This window comes from Canis lupus, chromosome 33 (assembly GCF_011100685.1).
Source record: "Canis lupus familiaris isolate Mischka breed German Shepherd chromosome 33, alternate assembly UU_Cfam_GSD_1.0, whole genome shotgun sequence".
Lineage (NCBI taxonomy): Eukaryota > Metazoa > Chordata > Mammalia > Carnivora > Canidae > Canis > Canis lupus.
In genome coordinates this window covers 26,534,818-26,554,906 of record NC_049254.1, presented here as the reverse complement: position 1 = coordinate 26,554,906, position 20,089 = coordinate 26,534,818, and the positions used below count along the sequence as shown (strand labels likewise).

The 20,089-nt window shown below is 36.3% G+C and overlaps 1 protein-coding gene across 1 annotated transcript in view; it reads right to left on the bottom strand.

The window, feature by feature from the left end:
- SLC49A4 (solute carrier family 49 member 4) overlaps positions 1 to 20,089 on the bottom strand; it is an 81,804-nt gene that overhangs the window by 29,594 nt on the left and 32,121 nt on the right. Inside the window, exons 5-7 of the mRNA XM_038583038.1 lie at positions 12,157 to 12,265; positions 4,450 to 4,517; positions 1,186 to 1,313 (exon numbers count right to left, since the gene is read on the bottom strand). Coding sequence (XP_038438966.1) covers positions 1,186 to 1,313; positions 4,450 to 4,517; positions 12,157 to 12,265 — 305 coding nt within the window. The remainder of the gene's footprint in view (positions 1 to 1,185; positions 1,314 to 4,449; positions 4,518 to 12,156; positions 12,266 to 20,089) is intronic.

The following is a 20,089-nucleotide window of genomic DNA, read 5'->3' as shown; positions in this document are numbered from 1 at the left end:
TACTCTGGACAAATGGGCTTTATAGGCAAAGCAATACAAATTAAAAGAGGGATTCCTGGTAGGATGGTACAGGGCAGAAATTTCCAAACTTTCTTCCACAGCACCCTTAGTGCCCCAGTAATTTTTTCGTGGTGCCCAAGGCCAAAAGAAATAACTGATGATTCTGTTAATTACATAGTTGGGGCCAAATCATTTAATAAATATATATATGTCCTAACAAGTCAGTGGCCATTTAAAAAACTATATACCCATATACTGGAGGAAATATATTTTTATTTCATTCTCAACCCCAGTTGCTTACTAATGAGACACATACATGTGATGGGCACTGCATGACTTCTCAAATCTTGGAATCAAAATCTTAGAATCAGAAGACAACCACCCTCATCCTGTTCCTGATTTTTGTGCAGTATTTAGTTTTTATCATAGCAATTGCAGGAAACCAAACTTTGCAAAGATATGATATTATCAAAAAGAATGCAGCAGGGATCTAATGATGAAACTGGGAACTCTCTTGAACTAGAGGGTCACAAAGTGTCTGACAAATGTGGAATATCCCTGTATTTCCTTCAGAAAATAACCCATGTTGTCCTTGTGAGTTTGCTGTGGCACTCCAGGGAAGTTGGCTTGGTGTAGTTTGGTAATTATGGATATAGGGTAACCCATAAAAATGTCACTGTAAATGTGGTAGGAACTCTAAAATAAAGGCTGTCTTTGAAAAATTTGATGGCTCTGATAGATATATTGCTGGTCCTTTTATTACAGAGCACATACATGTAAATTGGGATACTATGATAGACCCAGAGGGCTCTGTTACAGCTTCTTCCTTTCCTTTAACAAAAGACTATTTAAGATGTAGATTTTTTAGTCCATTTGCAAGTCATAGCCACCTACTGGATTATGCATTCAATTATGGGATTGTTATAAAGGCAGATTATACTTTTTTTCCATATGTAAAATACGAATGAAAATATTTTAAATTGTTCCTTGAACTCTTTTTTAGGTGGGAAGATAGTTTGATGCTTGGACAAGGGGGACATTTTTGTACATTTGTCAGTTTTATAACAATAATTATTCTATTTCCATTAATTATGGAAAAGAAGAAAAACTCTTACTTTTCAGTTTACATATTTTTGTGAACTGAAAATACCTATTCAATATAAGTTCAAAATAGTCTGTGTTCACCTGTGGTTAAAGGCAGGTGTGTGATGCTGTTCAAACAGGTCAGGGTGAACCACGTGGATGATAGCGTAGCCCCAGAAAACAGGAGGAGAAGAATTAATTTCAGCATACCCCTGATAAAATCTGCGAACCTGAAAAGAAACAATGTTCTATTATAATTCTAACTGGATTTTTAAAATTCTATTTAAATTAATGACACACTTTCATTAAACAATAATTTCTTGAAGAAATTTCAATGAGTTCTTTTTTCAGTATGCAACAAAAATTTTTTTAACTGGTACATTTTGTATGATGTGATAAAAGGTTACTTTGTGCCAAATATTTTTTCTGTTTTATAACACACAAAATGTGATGTCTGTTTCAGATCTATAATTTATAGGATGGGTTCTGTGTTTTTAAATGCTACTTTCACTTTTTAAAAATATTTTTGTATACTTTCCAAACATTCTATAATGAGCACATATTATCCTAGTTTTAGAAAACAGGCTAACTTGTTGACATAAACTGGCAAAGATGACTCTCCAAAATTCAAACTCAAAGAATACAAAAAACCCCCAGAGCCCCTAGGTTCTGATAGGATCTGGTCTCTGGCTCCACTCTCCCTCTACCTTACTATTTTCTCCAGGTGGTTAAGCTTCTGTTTCTCATACAAGCTAGGGTTGTTTCCCAAAGCAATTATGTAGCTTTTGCATTTGTTCTGTTTGTCTGGAATGCTGGTTACTCTCATTTCTCCCCTGACTTACTCCTGTTTACTCCACAGAGGTCATTCAGGTCTCAGTTCACTAAGACCCTCCTTGCTCATGAAAGAAGTCCTCACCATCTCATCTCCATACTCTATTTCTTCATAGCATTTATTTCTATTGGTATTTCTCTTGTTTTTGCATTTATTTTTTGTCTTCCCTTTTAGAAAGTGCTGTGACAGCAAGAATGTAGCTCTGGAATAACGAATACTATCCTACAAACGTTGGGACTTAGGTTTCATAGCATTCTAAGTTTTCAAACTTCTGCTTTATTCTGAATTAACATGAAATTAAAAGGCAAATGGTAGAGACGCTTACTGTTTAGTTATGAGCCACAACTCTATTTGCCAACCACTTTCCCTCATCTCCTAACTGTTGGTTATACAGGCACAATTCTCTGGCTGTGCCTACTGTGCCTACATACAACTTACTCTGTCCTTCAGAATTGTTCCTACTATAGAAAAACGGATCTCATCCCAAATAACATTCACCATGTTTTTTTCTACTTTAAGGTTTTTAAAACTGATTTTAATTTCTATTGTAATTCCATTACTGTCCCTCTTAATATTTTCAATACTACCTTTTGTGCTTATTTGACGTGATAAGGTTAATCATGTTTGTAAGTGTTATGTAGACTAAAATAGCTTCCTATGACAGCTGATGCCATCTTTTGGTGGAAAAAATGGATGCATCTTTGCCCAGTGACTTAGGTTTGTTCTCAACCATGAAAGCTTACTAGCAGAAAATTCTTATGTGCTCTGATAAATAAATGTACCACAGCTTGATAGAAATCTCCCTCAAGAAAATACAAAAACTGTTATAATTTCACACCCACCAAACACTTTGATTTATGTTTTGGTATGCTGCAAGAATGTACTTGTCTGACAGGCAGATGGTGAAGTATGAGGGAATAAAATAGTTTTCTGGTACAATCAGAACTGAAAAAAGTTGAACAGTGAGAATGTTGCCAGGGCCAGATCACAGAAGAATAAGTGAAACACTGTGATCTGCTATTTTTGTAGACCTAGTACTTTCAAATGGGGTAATATCATCAAAGTGTACTGTTAGAACATTTGGTAGTTGCCTTTAGTAACATAATCACACACACACACAAAAATCACCCAAGTGCTAATGTCTATGAGGATATTCTGTTCTAGGGATTCATAATCCAAAATGGTGTTATGAACATAACTTTAAAATTGATTCTAGGCCTAGGAGATAGCCACAATTGATTTCAGATCCCAAAGTAAGGGAAGTGTTTTTAGAATTTCCACTTCAACAAATTAAAAACAGAAAAGTCCTCACTTTCGTTTTTCCTTCTAGCTCCGTGTCTATAGAGATAAAATTAAGGGTTTACATATAGAAAAAGAAAGCAAAAGGTATACGTGAGATGTCATTTCTGATATGTAACAGTTCCCTCTTTGACCTATTTGGTGCTCAGAATAGGATTTGGTTAATGATGACTCACTATAATTGGCCTGGAGATTTAATTAGAAAAATTAGATAAAGTTCTGTCAAATGTGACAGGTCAATGTATTTCAGTATCTGTCTAGTGATTTTCTACAAATGCTCTCTTCTTATTCCTCTTCTTTAGCTTTTAGATCTTAGTCTTGTATTTCTCCAACTTGTAAAAACCCCAGAGTGATTTAGAAATTAGAGTGTCAATTTATTCTTTCATTATCCCAGAAACACTATGCAAACTGTAAGGTCTAGATATATTATCCTGTGTCAATTATGTTTAAGTATTTAGAAATTGAGGTGATTTACATATCTTATCTGATCTCCCCAAATATGTAATTAGATTCTTCTCTTTCTGGTAAAGTTGATTGCCTAATTCTGTTTTTGATGAAATGGGGTAAATGATTTGTGAAGTGAATGAGTACTATCTCTTTGGAAATATCAAGAATGGTTTTACAGGCAGTCACCTGTATAAGTGATATTTCCATTTTTTTCTTTTTTTTGAAAAATGACTTTTTCCTTCTTCTGACTCATTCTAAAAAATGTGTTCTTGTAATGAGTTAAGATCAAAGGGAGTTTGGTGAAACTGGAAGTCTTTATGGTCATTTTTCATCAAAATGGGATAAACACAGGGAAGTACCTGCCAAAAAAGACCAAAAATAAATTACTAATCAGATACTCCCTTTTCGTGGAATGTTCTAGAGATGCTCTTATAAAAAAATCTTTTCTATTCTTGATAAGTAATCAATCTGCCTTTATTATTGTATTGCCTTTCTCTGGGTTCCATTTGTAGATGCTGTTCTCCAATAATATGGAGAGAGGCAGTTTAATTACACTGGAAATACATCTTCATTCTCCAAAAGCATTTTAGGACAGACTGCTCCTGAGAAAGGTTCCTTGTAGCAGCAAATTCTTACTGCATGTAAATTTTCTTGTAGTCTGAACAAGTGCCCTTCTCTGACCTTTACATTTTTATTTTCCCCTGAATTTTAATATTTATCAAAAGCAGCCTTTTTTGTTTTTGCTTTTGGTTCGGTCCACTCACATGTTTAACATAAAATATCCTCACCTTGCCATACCTATTCCAACAACACAGCCTCCAACTATGGACCAAAATCCAATCCAGCCAGCATCTACCTGTGGAGAAAGTGGAAGACACATTTAATATAAGACTATCAGGCTGCAATGAAGAAGGCATGAAAAAAAGATCCCCTCTAATCAATACATATTTCAATACATATGTATGAATTTCTACTATGTCCATGTATAACTCAATATATAATCAATAGCTAAGTGGCAACAAATCTAGGAAATATTATTTAAGAAAAGGGATAAAATGAAAGGATTCATGTGTGTCTAATATAATTTATCTCAGTAATAAATCCTTGATTAACTTTTTATGGAATATTTAAATCAACAAAATAATCAGTGTCACAAACCAATGTTTTCAAATCTGTGCTACATTGCACTAGAATTCTCAAGAAAATAGGAAAAAGACAGAAGATGGGCACTGACTTCAAGAAGTTTAAATATAAAACCAACATACAGGAAACTACTAGGAAATAATTAGGTGCTCAAACATCTGGCAACAATTAAAGATGTATCAAGAGGTCAGAGAAGAGAGAGCAAGCAAGAAAAATGTGGGGCTGAGTACCTAGAGAGACGGGTTTGAGCTGGGTTTCAGATAAATTTTTTTTTCTTTAAAGATTTTATTTATTTGAGAGAGCAAGTGAGACACAGCATAAGTGGGGGGTGGAGAGGGAGAAGCAGACTCTCTGCTGAGCAGGGATTCTCAAACTGGGGCTCAGTCCCAGGACACCCGTGACCTGAGCTGAAGGCACAAGCTTAACCAACTGAGCCACCTAGGAGCTTCCTGGGTTTCAAACATATAGCTCACTTCACTCAGAAGACATTGCCAACCCTGCCATTTACCAGCTTTGTGACCCTGGACAAATTATGTCTTCTTACCCCTAAAATGGACTAAAATGAGATAATGTGTGTACAGGACCTCAGCTCAGCAGTCAGCATACAGGAAATGCTCTATAAAGGCTGTTATTACACGTGATGATGCTTCCCCATCTACCTCATGTCTTATATCTTTCCTCTCCTCGTGGCCAAACTTTCTCAGCACAATCTACAAATGCTGCCTAGATTTACCCATCACTCATGTATCTTTAACTCCTACTATGACTTGACTTCTGTCCCAATTCATAATCTCAAGTCCTGGCTTCTTCATTTTTACAATGAGGATAACAAAGGGGTTTTTTGTTTGTTTGGTTTGGTTTTTTTTGAGACTTAAATAAGCTAATATATATAAAATGTTCAAAACACGTTAGTGGTTGCCAGTGGAATCCTATGTGTCACTAACAGTATCTGTCTCCTCTTTTCCTCCCCATGGCCACCACAGTTGCTTATTACCTTATTTCTTACATCTAGATTCCTGTAATAGTTTCTTAAATGGTCTCCACAATCTATTCTTCCCACTATTGCTAGGATAATTATCCCAATCATTCCACTTTCCTGTTCAGAAACAGTTACTGGCTTTCACTGTGGTTATATAAGGGCCACGTCCAAACTTGACCTGGCACTTGAGAGCTGCCCACACTAACTCTACTGTTTATTGTTTTCCTAGTGATATTTTTCATTATGCTTACTCTCCAAAATACATTATCTTCTATCCGGGCACTTAGCTGGATTATATGTTTCAGCTGCCATTCAAATACATGGGACTATGTTCCTAAATTCTCCATGGAGGGAGGCAAAATTAAGGCGTGTCACCTCTAGGCTAGGACCTGGAACACAGCTGTTTGCCTCCTCCGTGCTTCCTTTCCCTTTTTGACCACTGGAATCTGAATGTGGTCACCAGCCTAACCGGTGCCTGTAACGACAAGGTCCTTAGAGGACAGGATTGTTGCAAAGTGGAAGCAGCCTAGGTCTCTAAATCAGTGGAGGAAAAGAGCTTTCCAAACTGTGGACAAATGTCCTAGATTATTATGCAAACTGTCCTAGATTGCTATGTAAATGAGAAATAAATTCCTTAAGCCTCAGAATTTTGGGATTCTGCTTCTCATAGCAGCTTAGCCTACTCTGAGTAATACAATTACTTAACAGTGTCTGGTGCCAGAACAAAGATAAGTACCCTCTGGAGAAAGAGAACAGCCTGAAGCTTAATTTATCTCTACATTTTTGTTTCATATCATTGGCATTTGGGGCCAGAGAATTCTCTGTTCTGTTAAACTGCCCCTCTCATTGCAGAGCATTTAGCATCCATTGTCTAAGGTCCATTTAATGCTATTAGGCCCTCTCTAACATTTCCATCTATCCTCTGGGTGAGTGGGGCCCAGTGTTAGGCTAAGAACCACTGTACATCTTGACTGTACTGACCCTGATCCTTTCAGGCCATTTGTGCTTCCCTGCTTCCTTTGTTCATGTCATTTGCTTTAGGTAATAATATCCTACCCACTAATTAATTAGAAATTTTAATTTTTTTTTGCTTTTATTTTTAAAAAAGATTATTTACGTAGGTATGTATGTATATATGTATGTATTTATTTGAGAGAGAGAGAGCACACACGTATGAGTGCAGGGGAGTAGGGCAGAGGGAAATGAGAGAATCTTAAGCAGACTTCCCCCTGAGCGCAGAGCCCGACTCAGGGCTTGATCCCACAACCCCAAGAACATGACCTCAGCTGAAACTGAGAGTTGGACACTTAACCAACTGACCCATCTAGGTGCCCCCCTTTTGCCCATTTAATTTTAAATTTCACTTTATTTAATACTTATTGTGATTCCTGGTCTATCAGAGTTTATATAGAGAGATACTCGAAAGGGCATCTTAGGATTTATAATGTGAAGCATAAGATATGCAAAATCAGAATCATTTAAATGGGTGCTACATTTTTCTTTCCTGGAATGGAGCATGCTAGGAATACTTGCCATCTAGAAAAATCAGTTAGAAAACTAAAGGAATGGGCACCTGGGTGGCTCAGTGGCTGAGTGTCTGCCTCTGGCTCAGGTCGTGATCCTGGGGTCCTGGGATCGACTCCCGCATGGGGCTCCCCTTGAGGAGCCTGCTTCTCCCTCTGCCTGTGTCTCTGCCTCTCTGTGTCTCTCATGAATAAATAAATAAATCTTCTAAAAAGAAAACTAAAGGAAGGTTTTCTTCTCATGGTGAATGTACACTAGGGTCATTTGGATTGATATTCTGGTTCAGAACTAGAAAATCTAGGGGGAAATCTATCTGTTGGCATCAGAGGGCCAAGAAGTTAAATCCAGAACTATGGAACCATAATGTAAAATGGGAAGGAAATCTGGAAAAGATAAGCCTAGTATTGGGGAATACTTTTCCCTTTGGGGTGTCTGCTGATTTCAAAAAAGGGAGCTAAGGGCCTGAGGGCTATCAATGGCCTTGCTGACCTAGGAAAGAAAAAAATATGAGTTCAGGGCCTGTTGTGAGGTGGGTGGCCTTTTGAAAAAAACAAAAACCCAACCTTCAGATGGTGACTCGAAGGGCTATCCCTGAGTACTGTGCACTGGAAATAGAATAGTATTCTGTGGGACTGACGCCCAGTTTTAAGTATTCTCAATTACTGAAACTGGATTAAATGATTCCTAGACTCCTGCAAGAAAAAAAAAAAAGTAAGTTCTTTCTGGGGTTAAATAACATCATCCTCAAGCTTACATGATTTCTACAACTTTTCATATATTATGTCTGGCACTCAGTCAAAAATAAAGGAACACATAAGGAGGTAAGAAAACATAAACGAATACCCTAAATATAAATAGACCCACAGGGGATCCAGATCAAGGAATTATGAGACTCTAAGCAACTAGTTTTAATAATTCAAAAAAGTAGAAGATCAAGCACTTTTACAGAAATTTGGAAACTATTAAAAGAATCAAATAAAAATTTTATGACTTAAGGGGCGCCTGAGTGGCTCAGTCAGTTAAGCATCTGCTTGTGGCTCAGGTCATGATCCCAGAGTTCTGGGATGGAGCCCTGCATCAGGCTCTCTGTCCAGCAGGGAGCCTGCTTCTTTCTCTCCCTCTGTCTGCCACTCTGCCTATTTGTGCTCTCTCTCTGACAAATAAGTAAAAATTTTTTTTAAAGATTTATTTATTTATTCATGAGAGACAGAGAGAGAGAGGCAGAGACACAGGCAGAGGGAGAAGCAGGCTCCTCTCAGGGAGCCCGATGTGGGACTCAATCCTGGATCCTGGGATCATGCCCTAAGCCGAAGGCAGACGCTCAACCACTGAGCCACACAGGCAGGTGTCCCAATAAGTAAAATCTTTAAAAAAAATTTTTTATAACTTAAAAATATAACTGAAATTAACAGGGAATGAATCTAACAAACATATAGAAGACTCCTTTGCAGAAAATTATAAAGCATCATTCAGATACATTAGCACTTCAATAAATGAACAGAAGTGCAATGATCATGGTTTACAAAGAAGTAATGACAAAGAATTTTCTTTTAGAGAAATAAGCTGCCAAATATTGCTTTATTGTCTATTTATTTACTTACTTAAAGATTGTATTGATTTATCTGAAAGAGAGAAAGTGAGTGAGAGTGTGAGCAGGAGGAGGGGTGGAGGGAGAGATGGGGCTCTGACCCCAGGACCCTGGGATCATGACCTGGGCTGAAGGCAGCCGCTTAACTGAGCCACCCAGGCACAGTAAATTAATTTTTTTTAAAAAATATTTTATTTATTTATTCATAAGAGACACAGAGAGAGGCAGAGACATAGGCAGAGGTGGAAGCAGGTTCCATGCAGGAAGCCTGATGGGGGACTCGATCCCGGGACTCTGGGATCATGCCCTGAGCCAAAGGCAGCTCAACCGCTGAGCCACCAGGGCGTCCCAAAGAAGTTAATTCTTAAACTGATCTTTTAGATTCAAAATATTCCGGTCAGAATCCCAATAAAGGTATATTTATTCTACAAATATCAAAATTTATTATACCACCAAAAAACTCGAGACACTAGGCACAAAGTTAGGCAAAATAGACTATTATCTATTTTTTTTATTGGCAAAGTTTTTCAGAAAACTTTTAAAATCTAATTAAACCACCCGAATCTGTCACTCTAGTCCTGTAAATTCTAATCGAGGTATCCTGATGGTTATATGTGCTATTGTTTACACTGTTAAGATCCACATGTAAAGCCATTACACAAATAAATAATCAATGTCAAAATTCAAATGGTTTATCGTGTTTTACCATAGGAGTAAAGGTCACAAAAATTGGGAAGTCTACATTTCAATCCACATTAGATTTTAACAGTATCCAAAATTTCACATAGGAGAATGGTTTATTATAAAAGACTGTAGATAAAATTCAGATAACAGGTTATATACAAAATTAAGAGAAGATTCCACTTGAAAAAATGAAAAAGGCAGCTTAGAAACACATCTGTGTACATAAAGGCACTTCATTATGACAAAGATGAAACTAGAGAGCAATGAGAGAAGTGTGATCTTTTCAAAAATTGATACCAGGTTAATGGATACCTATATGGGAAAAAAAAGAAACTTAACTCCTACCTTATGACAAGCACAAAATTCAATTCCAGGTTTAAATGTGATAGGAATAATGATAAAGCTTCTGGAATAGCACTGTCCAACAGTGCTTTCTATGTTGACAGAAATGTTCTGTATGTGTACTGTCCAATATGGTAGCCACAAATCATAAGTGGTTATTGAGCACTTGAAAGGGGGTCAGTATGTGTCCAGTGGGTGGCCACTGAGGAAAATAATTTTTATTTTATTTCATTTCAACTAATCTAAATTTCAAATTAAATAGCCACGAGTGGCTGGTAACTACTGAACCAGACAATGTAGTTCTATAGTATAAGGGAATATAAAAATAAACTTGGAGCAAGCAAAGATTTCTCTCTCTCTCTCTCTTTTGCATTATGGTCTTTGCTACATCCAAGATGTAGACTCTCTCTGAACTGGTTTCTATTCAGTTCTTCCTTTTTGTAAATACAGGTCACATCTTCCTGTTTGTCTAATTTTTTTTAACAGTACAGTACATGCTGTGGGTGACACAATATAAAGATTCTGGATCCTTTTATCCTTCTCTAAAATGGTTGATTTTTGTGTTAGTAGGCAGTTCAGATAATAACTGATCACCCTGAACTTGCATAGGCTTAATTTTGTGTGTTTTTTTTTTTTAAAGATTTATTTATTTATTCATTCAGAGAGAGCGAGAGAGAGGCAGAGACACAGGTAGAGGGAGAAGCAGGCTCCATGCAGGGAGCCCGATGTGGGACTCGATCCCACATCTCCAGGATCACACCCGGGGCTGCAGGCGGCGCTAAACCGCTGCGCCACCAGTGCTGCCCAATTTTGTGTTTTATTAAGGTAGATAAGTAGAAATCAAAGTGTTTCCCAAGCCCTCCCTCACTTGGTAGGACTCAATCTCCAAATTGTCTCCTCTGCAGATTTTTGTCAGGGCTTGTGTATGGTAGGTCTAAGTAGAACAGGTCTTATTTTACCAAGAGCATAGTCCCTGATATTAAATTCTGGGCTAGATTCTTGTGTCTCAGCAGAAGCCCAAGGTATTAACAAAGTGTTAATGAGGTCTTACCATTCTGGCTGAGCCAGAAATTCTGAGTCCAGCTCTGCTTGCCCTCTACTGTATTCGTTCTGCTTTCAACCTCCTAGCAGTCTTTCTGTTAAGCCTCTGGTGGCTTTGCCCTTTACATGTGCAGTCCATTTCCCAGCCAAGGCTTGCTGAGGACCCCACACAGTCTTCTGCGGAGTCCCCTTCTGCACACTCTCTTCTTTACAATCAGTAAGAAAAAGGCATCCCAACAGTGGGCAAGAGGCTTGAACAGGTGTGTCACAAAAAAAGGATACTTTTTTGTTCAACAAAACACTTAAAAAGATATCACTATAATGACATTTAACATGTTAAATGCATGCACAGTTAGTAGCATTTCCAACTTCAAAAAGACTAACATTGCCAAGTATTAGTAAAGATGTGGAACAATGAGAAATTTCATGTCCTGCTGGTAGGACGATAAACCGATACAACTGCTTTGGGAAAGTCTGGCATCATCTATCAGACTAGGCCTATACTATAACCAGTACTTCTATTCCTAGCTATGTATCCAACAGAAATGTGTATAGAGGTGCAGGAAGAATGTAGGAGAACATTCCTACAGTATTGTTTGTGACCGTCAAACACCGGAAACAATCCAAATGTTCATCAAAAGTATAATGGGCAAATTGTTGCTCATTCATACAACGGACCGTCATACCAATGTGCTGAACTTCTTCCATTTGTCCCTCCAAATTCCTGTACTTCATCTTATCACGCTATCTGAAGTGAGGAGAAGGAATACATGGCCTGAAGCATATAGGTGAAATGGTCATTTTTAAAGAAATGAGATACCCTTAGTCTGAGCCTAGAGGGAAAGTGAGAGATGAGCTATCAAAATAGCCATAATTTGGATGATGGGATCTTAATCTTCTTTAAGAAGTATGAAGCAAGATTAGGATGGAGTCAACAAAATGAAGATTTTTCTGTTTACTAGAATCATTAATAGAAGCCAAATAAATGTAAAATCATGGCTGTAACAAAATCTAGGAAGAAAATCAACATTATTTTTAACTACTTCATGAGACTCTTGCTTTTGCAGTAATGGAATTGGATAATGTTTAATGTTTTACCCAGGTCTCGAAGTTTAAACCAAGAACATACAGACAGTATTTATTATTGAAATGAACTAAAAATACCTACAACATATAAAGAAATAAAATGCTTACTTGGCTGACGTGCACTGGTGTTAAAATTAAGTCCAGAACTCCAGACCAGCCAGCAAATACACCAAGTGGTATGGCATATGCTAAAGCAATCATCAAAAATCTCATGTTGCTGTAAAAGAGAAAATATTATTACAGATTCAAAATCTTGAATTTAAATTCTTACTCATGAAAAATGTAAATCATTTGGAAATCAGAAGAGCAGAATCAGAAAAAGAAAATACTTGTCTGTTAAAAATTCAAAGTTCTTTAAATTTTTTGTTTTTATAAAATCTTTTTTGTTCACATTGCTTAAAATTGTCAATGTTTATTATATAGATGAATTACCAACATTATTTCACAGAATGAATAGGTAGGTTCAGTTGAAAAAAAGCTCTTATTTGAAAGGATAAATTACTATTTCTCCTTATGAATGAGGCAGAAGAAAAAATCAAAGAATACAAAGAAATACAAAATTTGCTAATTTTATTATTTTCAGAGGGCAGTTTTAACTATTGTTTTATTGCTATTAAAGTTTGTATCAGGGCAGCCCACATGGCTCTGCCTTCAGCCCAGGGTGTGATCCTGGAGACCTGGGATCGAGTCCATCAGGCTCCCTGCATGGAGTCTGCTTCTCCCTCTGCCTGCATCTCTGCCTCTCTCTCTGTCTCTCATAAATAAATAAAATATTTAAAAAATATGTTAAAGTTTGTATTAGTCAAAGACTTGAAAAGGCAATACAATGGAAATGGCTCAAAACCAAAAAGTATAAAAATATGGGGAAAACATGTCTCTCTTATCTCATTCCCCTCTTCCCACAATTACCAGTATTACTACTTTCTTGGGCAACTTCCCAGAAACATTGCAAAATATGCAAGCCTATGTATATATACAAGCGTGTGTGTACACACACACATACATATTATTACATATTATTCCGTTAATTTATATATATTCTTATTACATATACTATGTTGTTATATATACGTGTGTATCAATACATATGTTCTCAACTCTGTGTGTGTCTATATATATATTCTTCTCCCAATCTTTTTATATAAGTGGTAGCATATTACAACCACTGGCTGAATTTTAGTTTTTTAACTTAGTCTTAGAACTCTTCCGTAGTCAATAAGGAGTTTCCTCATTCTTTCTTAGAGCTGCATAGAACTCCATTATGTTGCTATATCATAATTTATTTAACCAGTCCTCACTGAGAAATATGTATTTTTATTATATATAATAAAGGTATTATAAAATTATATATATGTGTGTGTATATGAATATAACACCTTTGCTTTTACAGTCATATCACATGTGGACTAGTACATTTGGAGAATTGAATTCTAAAAGTGCAACTGCCATGTCAAAAGAGTATGTGTATTTGTAATTTCAATAGATAATGCCAATTGCCCTCTACAGAGATTGTACTTCTACATACCTATCAAAATAGCTAAAACAAAAACATAGTGATAACACCAAAGTCTGGTTTAGATGCATAGAAACTAGATGATTCATATATTGCTTGTGGTAATGAAAAATGGTACAGCCACTCTGGAAAACAGCCTGGCAGTTTTTTTTTTTTTTAAACTAAATATGCAACAACCATATAATCCAGCAATTGCACTCCTGGGCATTTATCCCAGAGAAATGAAAATTTATGTTCCCACAAAAACCTGCATACGAATGTTATTTGTAATAGCCAACCCCCACCCTAGAATCAACACAGATGTCCCTTAGCAGGTGAATAGTTAAACAAACTGTACATCCACACCATGTAATACTTTTCAGCAGTAGAAAGGAGTAACTACAGATACACAAAACAACCTGGTTGACTCTTCAGAGAATTATTTTTTTCAAATTTTAATTTAAATTCTGGTTAGTTAACATAAATCATAATATTGTGTTCAGGTGTAGAATTTAGTGATTCATTACTTACACACGACACCCAGTGTTCATCGCTAAAGTGCCCTCCTTAAAACCCACCACCCATTTAACCCATCCCCTGCCTACCTCCTCTCCAGCAAGCCTGTTTGTTCTCTATAGCTTAAAGTCTGTTTTCTGGTTTGCCTCTCTCTCTTTCAAAGTCAATCCCCAAATTTATATACTATATGATTTCATTTATATAACATTCTTGAAGTGACATTATAGTAATGGAGAACAGATCAGTTTTTGCCAGGGGTTAATGAACTGGGGCAGGGGAGATGTGGCTACAAAAGGACAAAAAAAGGGACCCCTGAGATGATGGAAATATTTTGCATATTGACTATCAATGTTAATTTTCTGGTTGTGGTATTATACAACAGTTTTGTAAGATGTTATCACTGGAGGAAACTGGTTACGGAGCCCTCTGTATTATTTCCTACAACCGCATTTTTATTGATTCATGTGAATCTAAATTATCTCACAAGTAAGTTTAATTTAAAAAATGTAATAGAAATTACATACCATTAACAATAGCTAGGAAAGCCCAAGATCTCTAGGGGTGGAAAGAAAAAATAACCTTTAATCTAATTAAGGGCACAGAATATTATCTAAATAGATGGAGAAAAAGTCTGTATTGTCAATTCACCCCAAATTAATCTATAAATTCAATATAACCGGGATCCCTGGGTGGCGCAGCGGTTTAGCGCCTGCCTTTGGCCCAGGGCGCGATCCTGGAGACCCAGGATCGAATCCCACATCAGGCTCCCGGTGCATGGAGCCTGCTTCTCCCTCTGCCTGTGTCTCTGCCTCTCTCTCTCTCTCTGTGACTATCATAAATAAATGAAAAAAAAAATGTTTGAAAAAAAAAAAATAAATAAATTCAATATAACCATTAATGTCCCAGTTAAATTTTTAAGAAACTTAAGAAATATGATGTAAAGTTTATTTGGAAGAATAAAAGGGCTTCGAAAGCTTTGAAACTTATCTTTAAAAAATATGAAAAAGGAGGACCTTATGCTATCACATATCAAGACAAACTTCATGGCTGTAATAAAAAATTATATGTGAATGGCTCAAGAATAAAGCACAATGGAGGAGAATATAGAGGGCTAGCAAACTGCTAATAATTGTTCAGTAAACAGTGCTAGTTTTTTTATGGGGAAAAACCCACAAAACTCCTGCATCACTAGTTAACATCACATACTATGGTAGATTGTAGGTGGGTTGAATTCCTAAATATAAAAGATAAAGCCAGAAATTTAATAATCAAAGAATCCATGGACAAAATGGATGACATTTATTATTATTATTTTTAAAGATTTACTTATTTATTTTATAGAGATAAATGATGGTGGTGAAAACACTGGAGCATAATCAATGATTTTTTTTTTTCCCCAGACAATGGAATTAGAATCTAGAGAAGCAGTTACTCTGATAATCCACAAAGTAATGACTTCGGATGTCCTTTAAAAGGCCAGAGAAAATTACATTGATAGGCTAGGGGACTGGACCATGGCAGGTCCAAAGAACTTGCCCTAGAGAGTCCTCTCCTAGAGGTAATGCTGCAGACTTAGCAAATAATGGAAGAAATGAAGAAATGTCAGGCATCAATGAAAAAGGTTTTTTACAGAGAGGAAAGATCTTACACTTTATGGTTTTAACAGAGAATAAAGATCTTGACTGTAGGGTAATTAGAAGAAAACACAGGGTATCTATCGTAGTCAGAATGATAATTTTAGGTTGTTTTTCCTTGTCAGAACAATTGTTTATACAACTCCTTAGCTTAAAATCCTTCAGTGATCCCTCATTTTCTAGACTAGTCCAAATTATTAGCCTGGCATAATAGGACCTAACCTAACACTCTCCTGCTTTCTTGATTGCTCTCTAAACTGGCACTGCGCAAAGAAAAACTTAAATAGCATTAAAAAAACAAAACAAAACTATCATTTTAAACCGTCATCTTACACATACGCACCACTGGTCACCATCCGATTTAACTAATATTTTTATTTGCCTATTATGTGGAAGACAATATTCTACATGCTGCAGAGATGTGATTTTTTTTTTTTTTAGAGATGTGATTTTTAAACTTTTTGCTATACTCCAAAAGTAGGAAGTATATTTTTACTTTGTGATCTACCCACATATACATCCGTATATTCTGAAGGAAAAGTCTCACAAAAAAATATGTATCCTTACTACATGATACAATAATATTTCCGTTCTAGCTTATTTCATTCTATTTTTTTTCCAAGGTGCTCTACCTACTAAATTAGTTGGTTGAACCAAAGTTTGAAAAACAGTGTTTATATAGCTATGCTAAGTTGGTAGCCGCCAGCAAGACAAAGCTCTGAACATTTGAAATGTGGTTAATGCAACTGAAGAACTGAGTTTTTCATTTCATTTCATTGTAATTGAACCAAATTTAACAACAGAAACAATGAAAAAGTGCTTTCCCATTAACTACAAATAACTTTTTTGGTAGGACCACATTTCACTTTAACTGCTGCGTTGGGTAAGATACTATACAGCATGCTGGGTGTAGCATGTGTTGTTTCTAGTATTATAAATCTGTCACTGATCTTGGTGTCAATGAACTGACTCAGTTCTCATTTTTTTTCCACACAGATAACTCTGTAATTTGCTTATTTGAATATTTTATGAAGAAAGAGTAAGAGAGAAGAAAATATGTTGCAAATTTCACGATGAATGGCAACTGTGATTTGTTGCAGCACAGCAAAATGAATGCTGTGTAAAAAAAAATTTTAAGACAATTAAGTGGATAATATTAAGGGACATATTCAACAAACAGTAAATTTTATAGGAAGTTTCTTCTCATCAGTCAAAAAGGAATTAAAAAAAATTAGTTGCCCAAAATCAGAATTAAATGTCCAATGAACATTAAAAAAATTTTTTTTCACAGATATGAGTTACCACTTTGGCCAGCCATAAAATGGCTGGGATTCCCATACAAAAAGAAAACCATTTTTATTTTTAAAAAATTGTTTTTTAAAGATTTTATTTATTTGAGAGTGAGCAAGCATGAGCGAGGGCAAGGGTAGGGGCAGGGAAGAAGGACAGACTCCCCACTGAGCAGGGAGCCCAACACAAAGTAGGGTTCATTCCCAGGACCCTGAGATTATGACCTTAGCCAAAGGCATATGCTTAACTAAATGAGCCACCCAAGCGCCCCAAGGAAACCACTTTCAGATGAAGAGATGATAAAAGAAATTGTTATTTCAGCTATGGGAATTTTGTTAAAAATGATGAAAAAAAATTAAAAATCTATTCTATAGAAGTGAAAGATCTTCCATTAAGGCCCAGATAATTGCCTGAAGAATATGATTTTTCAAATAATATCAAAGATGTATTGATCCAAAATTTGAAATACTGCTAGTTTTTTTTTTTTGTTTTGTTTTTAACATAGGCTCCACACCCAGCATGGAGCCCAATGTGGGGCTTGAACTTATAATCCTGAGGTTAAGACCTGAGCTGAGATCAAGAGTTGGATGCTTAACCAACTGAGCCACTCAGTGCCCCACAAGTAGTCATTTTGAACCTTAGATAGTATAATGAGGGAGATTGCTCAATTAAAACTTTTTCAATTGTAAATTTAATATTTATTTATTTTTAAAAATATTTTATTTATTTATTCATGAGACACACACACAGAGAGAGAGAGAGAGAGAGAGAGAGGCAGAGACACAGGCACAGGGAGAAGTAGGCTCTATGCAGGGAGCACGACATGGGACTTGATCCCGGGTCTCCAGGATCAGGCCCTGGGCCAAAGGCGGCGCTCAACTGCTGAGCCACCTGGGCTGCCCCAATTGTAAATTTAATATTTAAATGCAGACTAAGGGATGTCTGAGTGGCTCAGTGGTTGAGCATCTGCCTTCGGCTCAGGGCATGATCCTGGGGTCCAGATCCAGTCTCACATCGGGCTCCCTGTCGGGAGCCTCCTTCTCCCTCTATCTATGTCTCTGCCTCTCTCCCTCTCTCCCTCTCATGAATAAATAAATAAATAAATCTTAAAAAAAACCAAATAGGGATCCCTGGGTGGCGCAGCGGTTTGGCGCCTGCCTTTGGCCCAGGGCGCGATCCTGGAGACCCGGGATCGAATCCCACGTCGGGCTCCCGGTGCATGGAGCCTGCTTCTCCCTCTGCCTGTGTCTCTGCCTCATTCTCTCTCTCTCTCTGTGACTATCACAAATAAATAAAAATTAAAAACAACAACAACAACAACAAAAAAAAAACACAAATAAATGCAGACTAAGTATTTCTAATGAAAATTTAGCATCTGAATTAAGATGTGCTTTAAGTGTAAAGTACACAACTGGATTTCAAAAATTTGATATGAATAAAATAAAATATCTCAATAATTTTGAATATTTATTACATACTAAAATAATACTTCAATATATTGGGTTAAATAAAATATATTATTAATATTAGTTTTAGGGGCACCTTGGTGGCTCAATGGTTGTGTCTGCCTTTGGCTCAGGTCATGATCTCCAGGTCCTGGGACTGACCCCCATGTTAGGCCTCTGGCTCAGCAGGGAGCCTGCCTCTCCCTCTCCCTCTGCCTCTCCCCCTGCTCATGCTCTTTCCCTCTCTCTCTCTGCATCTCGCTGTCTCAAATGAATAAATAAAGCCCTTAAAAAGGTGAAATAAAATAAAATAAATTTTACCTGTTTCTTTTACTTTTTTTAATGAGGCTACTAGAAAAATTTAAATTACATATGTGGTTCATATTATATTGCTATTGGACAATATTACTAAGGAGGCTATAAAGACATAGTTCTTGGCCACATGGAACTTACCATTGGTAGGAAGGGAAAAAAAAAGAAGAGAAAGAACCAATTACACAGTTGCTGATGAATCAATAAAAACTTATCACAACAAACTGAGAAAAAAATTCAAAAGATAAGTTCCAGTGGCCCAACTGCAAATCATAATCATCTGTGACAGTCTATATATTCAAAGAGTCAAATTTAATGCTGAGCATTTGAACCTTCAAGGGTAGAGTTTAATTTTAGTTAAGTTGTATCAATAAAACAAAATATTAAGTTTTTCAAAGTATGATGCCACTAGAGGTATAGAAGACTGATTTTAGGTGGTATGTAAATAAACCTCATATATTTTATTCACTCTATATTGACTAGTACTTGTTTATTTTAATGCAAATTAAGAAATGCATAATGAATAAAAAATTTAAATATTTGGAAAATATAATAAACACATAAAACCCATGATTCCACAGGTACTGTTATGTGATGTTTCCTTATAAAATTATTCAAATACAAGTTTTGTTTTTAAAATGTTAAGTAATAACAGCATTGGTGGTATGCAGAAAAAAAAATAAAAATTATAGAGGTTTTTTGTTTTGGAGATTTTTAAAATAAGATTTTTTTTTTTTTTTTAAATTTGAGAGAAGAGAGAGAGAGAGAATAAGAGAGGCAGAGGAAGAGGGAGAGGCTGGATTTTAAAACTCTGGGATCATGACCTGAGCTAAAAGCAGACCTTTAACTGACTAGCCACTCAGGTGCCGCAGTAGATTTGATAGGGGTACCTCAGTGGCACAGTCAGTTAAGCATTTGACTCTTGGTTTTGGCTCAGGTCATGATCTCATGGGTCTTGAGATTTAGCCCCGCAATGGGCTCTGCACTCTGTGAGGAGTCTCCTTGAGCTTCTCCCTCTCCCTCCACTCCTCTCCACTGTGTACACATGCTCTCTTTCTTTCTCTCTCTCAAATAAATAAATAAATCTTAAAAATAGATTTCTGATAGGAAACTCTTCTAAACTATTTAATCATACTTTATCAATTATTTGCAACCTAATTAATGGGTTGCTGAAAAATTACTATCCTAAATTACCTTTAAATAAATGTGAAATTATTGCAAGGTGCTAGTCAAAAAAACCTTTCACTGTTCAAAGGAAGACTGAATGTTACAGAGATTCCTTGTGCAAAAGAGGAGGAAGAAATTTAGAAACGAATCAACATTTCTGCTTACTGTATTTCTTCTAAGTCATA